This window comes from Argopecten irradians, chromosome 11 (genome assembly GCF_041381155.1).
Source record: "Argopecten irradians isolate NY chromosome 11, Ai_NY, whole genome shotgun sequence".
NCBI classification, from domain to species: Eukaryota; Metazoa; Mollusca; class Bivalvia; order Pectinida; family Pectinidae; genus Argopecten; species Argopecten irradians.
In genome coordinates this window covers 22,548,405-22,555,203 of record NC_091144.1, presented here as the reverse complement: position 1 = coordinate 22,555,203, position 6,799 = coordinate 22,548,405, and the positions used below count along the sequence as shown (strand labels likewise).

At 35.4% G+C, this 6,799-nt stretch overlaps 1 protein-coding gene across 2 annotated transcripts in view; it reads left to right on the top strand.

The window, feature by feature from the left end:
- The first annotated feature begins 3,550 nt into the window (after positions 1 to 3,550).
- The window catches only part of LOC138335028 (transient receptor potential cation channel subfamily M member 8-like), a 35,779-nt gene continuing 32,530 nt past the window's right edge, over positions 3,551 to 6,799 (top strand). For both annotated transcript variants that reach the window (XM_069283928.1, XM_069283927.1), the window contains exons 1-4: positions 3,551 to 3,632; positions 5,322 to 5,641; positions 5,889 to 6,004; positions 6,420 to 6,523. In XM_069283928.1, coding sequence (XP_069140029.1) covers positions 5,381 to 5,641; positions 5,889 to 6,004; positions 6,420 to 6,523 — 481 coding nt within the window. In that variant the 5' untranslated portion in view covers positions 3,551 to 3,632; positions 5,322 to 5,380. The remainder of the gene's footprint in view (positions 3,633 to 5,321; positions 5,642 to 5,888; positions 6,005 to 6,419; positions 6,524 to 6,799) is intronic.

The following is a 6,799-nucleotide window of genomic DNA, read 5'->3' as shown; positions in this document are numbered from 1 at the left end:
AGTTGGTTGTTCAATCGCCATTACACATAGCCTTGTATGCCGAACCCTGACCCTTGCCTGTTTAGCAATGATTTTTTTTTGTCTAGAACTACTCAAATCGCTTGTTGTGTTACATTATGAGATGCATATTCTTGTCTAAAAACAATTTCATCAACTCTTCTGCAGGGGCGTAGGAAGCGGGGGGGGGGGGGGGGGGGGGGGGGGGGGCCCCCCCCCCCCCCCCGTTACACAGGACAGGCAGATGTCTTTTTGCCCCTCCCCCCATTTTCGCCGAGTGAAATGTTCTGAAAATGCACATTTGAAAGAAAAAAGGAGACCCCCGAACCCCCAACACAACAAAATCTCGCGCCTTCGGCGTTCGGAAATTCATCAAAATACATCGTAAAACTCATCTCAGCCATTCTAAATCGTATTTTTTTCCCGGGGGAGAACCCAGGACCCCAAAAAACAACAAAGTCTCACGCCTTCGGTGCTCACGAATTCATCAAATACATCGTAAAACTCATCTCAGCCATTCTAAATAGTGAAATATTATCCCATGGGTGACCCCCGAACCCCAAAAACACCAAAATCACGCGCATTCGACGCTCGCAAATTCAACAAAATGCATCGTATAACTCATCTCTGCCATTCTAAATCGTAATATTTTCCAGGGGATACCCCTGTGTTGTGTGATTGATAGGTTGGTTATAAATACTGTATTGGGGAAACTCGCTACATCTTCGTCAGATAAACGATAACACGTCTTTCTTGTTCCAAGTCTATCTTTATTCTCCCAAAACGTCGAGATTCAGCAAAGGGTAATAACCCATATACAGTAAGGGTTATGATTATCTCCCTTAGACCGTACAGTGTGTAAACTAGCTACACCCATCTAACCATATACAGTATACACAACATCCCCGCCCACAAAATAAAATTGGGCTTACACAATTTTACCATGGGTGTAGTAGATTACAATTTACAATAGAAATGAAGTGATATGAAGAAATATTGAACTTAATTACAAGAGAATTTATGTTTACTTTTTTGTTGTAGTACAAAATCATTTTCATACAATGCAATTCTATATATCAAACACTCACGCTTACACTTTCCATTGAGCTCAAGATGGATCATACATACACCATACAGATAAAATAGCAAGGATTGAAGAGATTTAAGATACACAAAATATATAGTCAACCAAGATATCTACTTAAACCAGAGAGACGTTTTATCAAGCTCATTTTTTTTAGACATAAATAGCAAAGGTAGTACATATTTATTATTAAATACCATCCATTTCGTTTGCTCTGGCAATACTCAACTAACTGGTTTTTTTTTTTATAACAGTATCAACATGTTGCGTCATAAGACCATGTGATTTTAAAGTTATAGAGAAAATGACCATAATAAAACTTACGATATATCAACAATACACAATATTAACCTGCCAGCTTTATATCTATCCCCATCAGCCTGATCGTAGCTTTATATACGCGCTAAAAAATATCGCAGCGCGTAATTATGGTTCCTCAAAATCATACAATTCCTTAATGTATCACAAAGTCACAAATTACAATAATGAAATCACAAAACCTTCAATAAACCATTACAATCAGTGTTAACAGTTATAGAGTACTACTACCCCATCCGTATGAATTATATGCTTATCTCTGGAAATGTTTACCAAATATGACATGTTATTCACAGTAATATCAGCAGAGATTTCGCTCTTAATTAACATAGTATATTTCTGATATACTTATCTGAGAAAACAGACATTTGCATTTAGAAAACACTTATGTTGTGCAATATAATCAATTAATGGCAGAAGGGCAATTAAACACATATGAAAAAAAATCATGAGCTAGATAAAAGGTGCATATTTATGAATAACTTTCAATACAATCATAATGAGGAACAACGGTATAAAGCTAGTATATTAATAATCCGAAATAAAAGGCCAAAATAAATAAATTCAAAGTAAAATCAAAATCATTTCTATGGAATATATATTCAGCCACTATAGGGCCTTCTTCAGTCCGAAATAACACTAACACAATCAAGTTCAGATATATCTATTATTCAAATGTCAAAATCAAGAGTTCTTTTTCTTTTCATTTCGGCGACATTTCAAATTTCTGTATATCTAGAGTAGTGGGCGGATTTAAAAATGTCAGACTGGAACCGTTCAACTTATAAAAAATCAACAACGAACAAAACTTCAAAGTTCTCCTTGAACATCAAGAAAGTTCAGCGGGTACAAGACATCGCTGTCTGTACGATCTGGGCCAGGTTGATACGAAGTAGCAATTATTCCTGCATGGGATGGGCTGATAGTATCCGGGCCGGGCTCGCTGGCTGGACATTTAAAAATCGGACAATAACAGATTTATGAACAAACACGAAGATAGAATTCCTTTTTCTTGGAAAACAAAGTCAACACAAGTTGATCATCGGTGACGTCATCGACGAGGAAAAATCCACACTTCAGAGTAGAATCAAAGTCAATAAAGGCATAACAGTAAAAATGCAGCAATGACGTGCATTCTAAATATCACCATGAATACGTAACCATTCAAGGAATGTAATGTCCAATGATAATACAGTTTCCCGCCAAAAAGCACATGGTACGGGAACAATGTCTGTCTGGCCGGCAAGCCAAGACCCGACGAGTACTGAGACTCGCCGGCCACACGGGTGAAACGTTATCTAAAAGTTACATACTGTTGCTTGTAGTCACCGAATTTGGATTCTCGACCATGTTGTGTGATTGAGAGGTTGGTAAATACTGTATTGGGGAAACTCGCTACATCTTCGTCAGATAAACGATAACAAGTCTTTCTTGTTCCAAATCTATCTTTATTCTCCAAAAACGTAGAGATTCAGCAAAGGGGAATAACCCATATACAGTAAGGGTTATGATTATCTCCCTTAGACCCCCCCCCCCAGAACTCGCATGCTAATTTGCATATTCATTAATTTGCTGTTAGCGACACCACTGTCTATAAATGTGTACAAGGATTATATGTAATGATATATGAAAAAAAGTATATCAATTATATCATGTGGGTGCGGGACGCGCGAGGGGATTCTAGTAAAGCAGCTGGGCAGTTTTCGATTATGCGGTTACTGGTTGGACCTAAAAAATATAGTTGTTCGTTTATTAATTAAAGACGGACCTGGTGATTTTGCATTGTTTTCAGATGAGCCTTGGCAAAACCCTCACAGGCCTGTATCAAAAACTGCAGGTCCGTCAGGATTTATACTTGAAATAATGACTTTAACCAACGGTCGAACCGGTTGTTCCAAATAAACGAAAACGGCCCAGGTGTGTACGTCCTTGAGTAAAGTAAATCGATGCATGCACCCTTAAACTTATTGCGTTTTTTTCTTATATAGATCTAGATGTTTACAAGACCCGATTTTTTCATATTGTTATAATACATTCCGTAACAACATTAAGGATTCAGGAACATTTTGTAAGACTGATCACGAGCATCGATGCGATGACCGGAAGTAGAAATAAAGTATTCGGGTCCCTTGCCATAGCAGCATTATAAACTTCCGGTTCAAATCAAAGATGTCGGCTGTGAATGTGGAATGAATGGACAGGTGTTAGGAAGTGTCTAGCTTACGTTGATCAGGTATGACACACATCATTCGGTTATTGTTTTCAATAACTCAAAATAACTCAGCAATCAAAATAATATACAATCTACAATACCTAGAATCACTGAATATTTTCTGACGCAGCGCACCTGCAATCACCTGGCCAGGTGTAACAGGCTGACAGGTACAAATGTAGATGATTGTTATAACGCGTTTGTGTGTGGAGCATATGTATTACAACATATCATTTTAGCAATGGGTCAACAAAATTAAATTTAAATCATGCAACATTAGCGTAATATACGAAAAAGGACCTAGCCTACCAAATGATTATGCTATAAATATAAGGGATAATTAGCAGTGCATGGGCAAATTTGAATGGTTGTAATTGAATAGATTTTGTAACATTATACATGTGCGTTTGTACTTCATGCTAGGATGTGCACATAAGAATATAAATTATATGACAATACATGTATATGTGTATAAACATTGTAGCCTATGCATCAAACAAGAGTGAGAAGTATTTATTTTAATAATATCTCTGATTATATATCTTCAAAATATATACATTGTGTGAACTTTAAAAGAAAATAGAACTGGTATGTATACTGATCAGAGTATCTCAATAAGGTGCTATCATATCTACAATTTGTATATATGTAGGTGTTCAGCAGTCTATGACGTTATTTTTTTTCGCTGCTAGTCATTCAGACTAGTTAAACACAAAATTTTAGTAGTCCGGTTATTTAATCACTAGCCAAAATTAAACACATACAGTAGTTTTGCTTCAGCACTTCAGTCACCATCACTTTACGATTTTAATACCCAAAATACAGTCTGAATAGATGCGTTCATGAACGCAAATTTTCACAAAATGATGCATACAGAATGAAATAATTGCATACAGAATACAGTGAAAATGTGTGGAAAATGCAATTTTCCATAGTTATTGTGAAAAGAGCATTTTATACTGATTTTGATTGGTGAAGAACACCTGTCCACACTAGTCCAATCGGACTAGATCATTATAATTGGCATTAGTGTGGCCTTAAAATTACTAGTCATGGGCATCGGACTAGTGCTTAAAGTAGATTGTACTATCAAGGTGATAGTTGGTTGATTGGACTTAACATCCCGTTAAGTTATTTACAGTTTTAACAGAGCTCTAAAAAGGCATACATGTATGCAATGTGTTGTGTGTATGAATGTCTATATGTTTTGGGATGTTGTGGTATATTCATGTTGGGTCTCCTATTGTAATATCATGGAACCTTTACCATTTTATACTGCTATTTCACTGAAGCATGGCGCTAAAGACACAGAACAGCACAGTGACACACCCCACACGGTCAAATTATTCTGACAACGAACCAATCAAATAGTGAAATATCATTATATAGTCTATAACTTTATATTAGTGTCTGACATACATGTACGATCTTATGTATGGACTTTCAAAAGGAAAAGACCAACATGCTGTTATACACTAAAATAAAAAATTAATCGTCTTTGAAATCAATAGACTTATATAATTGCAATTGGAAAAAAAGAAGAAAGAAACACATTTTTTATACGAAGAAAAAATTCTGACATGTACAGGTCCAATTTAGGATAAGAATTTGAATTGAAGAAAAAGTTTTCCCACTTGTAATTTGTTCTATCAATGATATTCAAAGTTTATTTATTAAAGACAGATTTATTTCTGTGTGGTTTTTTTTCAGATACAGTAAAAAGGTAGAAAACAATGAAATGATTGAGCTGTAAACCCTAACAAACAAACATGGCGGGAGTGAATGTAGGGATGGAGTCGATGAGTAACAGGGTGTACCCTGCTCACACATCCTCTCGTGATCAAGATGTATGGATCCAGAACACAGGTGGAGGACACATGTCCAAATCACGCAGCTCTGAAACCTACGCCAAGGTCCAAAGTAATCTAACTATGGAAGAAGTTAGATGGTCAGAAATGAGGAAAAAGATTCCTGGAATGGGTCGTGTACCCAGGACAAAGCTCTTCACAGAAGAGGATGGCTTTGAAAGGGTAAATAATAATACTACCAAAGATGACAAAGATCTTTTATTTATACAATTGGATTTTTATGAACATATTATCTGCTGAAATAAAAATTAATTTTCAAAATGAAAATAAGATGCTGTTGCAATGACGATCTAAATTCTTTCAAAGGGGTTTTATTAGAACATTTTGTTACTGTGCGTTTGTATGGCTTTAAACTATAAAATGACATGCTTTAAACCTGTCAATTAATTTATTTCTGTTGTGATTGCAGGCTCGACAAGAAAATAATTTCTACATCAGAACACATTTCAAACAGAAAGAATGCTTTAGATTCGTACCAGCTAAGAAAGGCCAACTCCCAGAGGTTAAAAAGGTTCGCGATATGAGGTAAGATAAAACTCCATGATTAAATAGTCGACAGGATTCCAGCTACAGTTTTTAATTATCTCTAGATTTATAACTTAACTCATTCACCTAAAAAAGATCATACTGAAATGTTTTAGCCTTTGACTTTGAAGAGTCCAGAAGGCAGCATTGGTTATCAATTGACAATAAAAAGAAAGCTTGTTACATGTATATATCTAAAGCAATATGTGAATTTTATATTTACAGTTCTAATCATCACTATTATATAGGTAGTCTTGAAATCTTAAAGGTAATTGTCATGACATAATACTTTAATTGAATATATTACATACTATGTACAATCAAATAATCAAATAAATCTTTATGTCATTTGAATCTGTAGTGATTTCCCCATGGTTATACTGTCCTAAGAATTATAAACATACTAATTATTCAGATGTGAGTGTGGTGAAGTGCTGCTACGCCATCATGGTATGCAGGGACCGACACAGAACTCACATGCTGATCGTGATATGGTGGAGAGCTACTTGGTGCCTGATGGTAAGTCTTTAATAAACTCAATATAAACCACCCAATAGTCACCAACCAAAAACCAAAACTTGATTTTGAAAAATATACAAAGTTTTTGTGAATACAGGTACTGATTCATATTTTAAATCATACATGTAAAGAGATTTTTTCATGCCATCTTATGTTATATCTTAAGTTGTTTCAAATAAAATTTTCAGACTTAATGGTCAGCAAAGGAAAAAAAAATATCTGCCTCCACTGCAGGACTTGTTATACATGTAATTTATGCTTTACATTTATCATTCA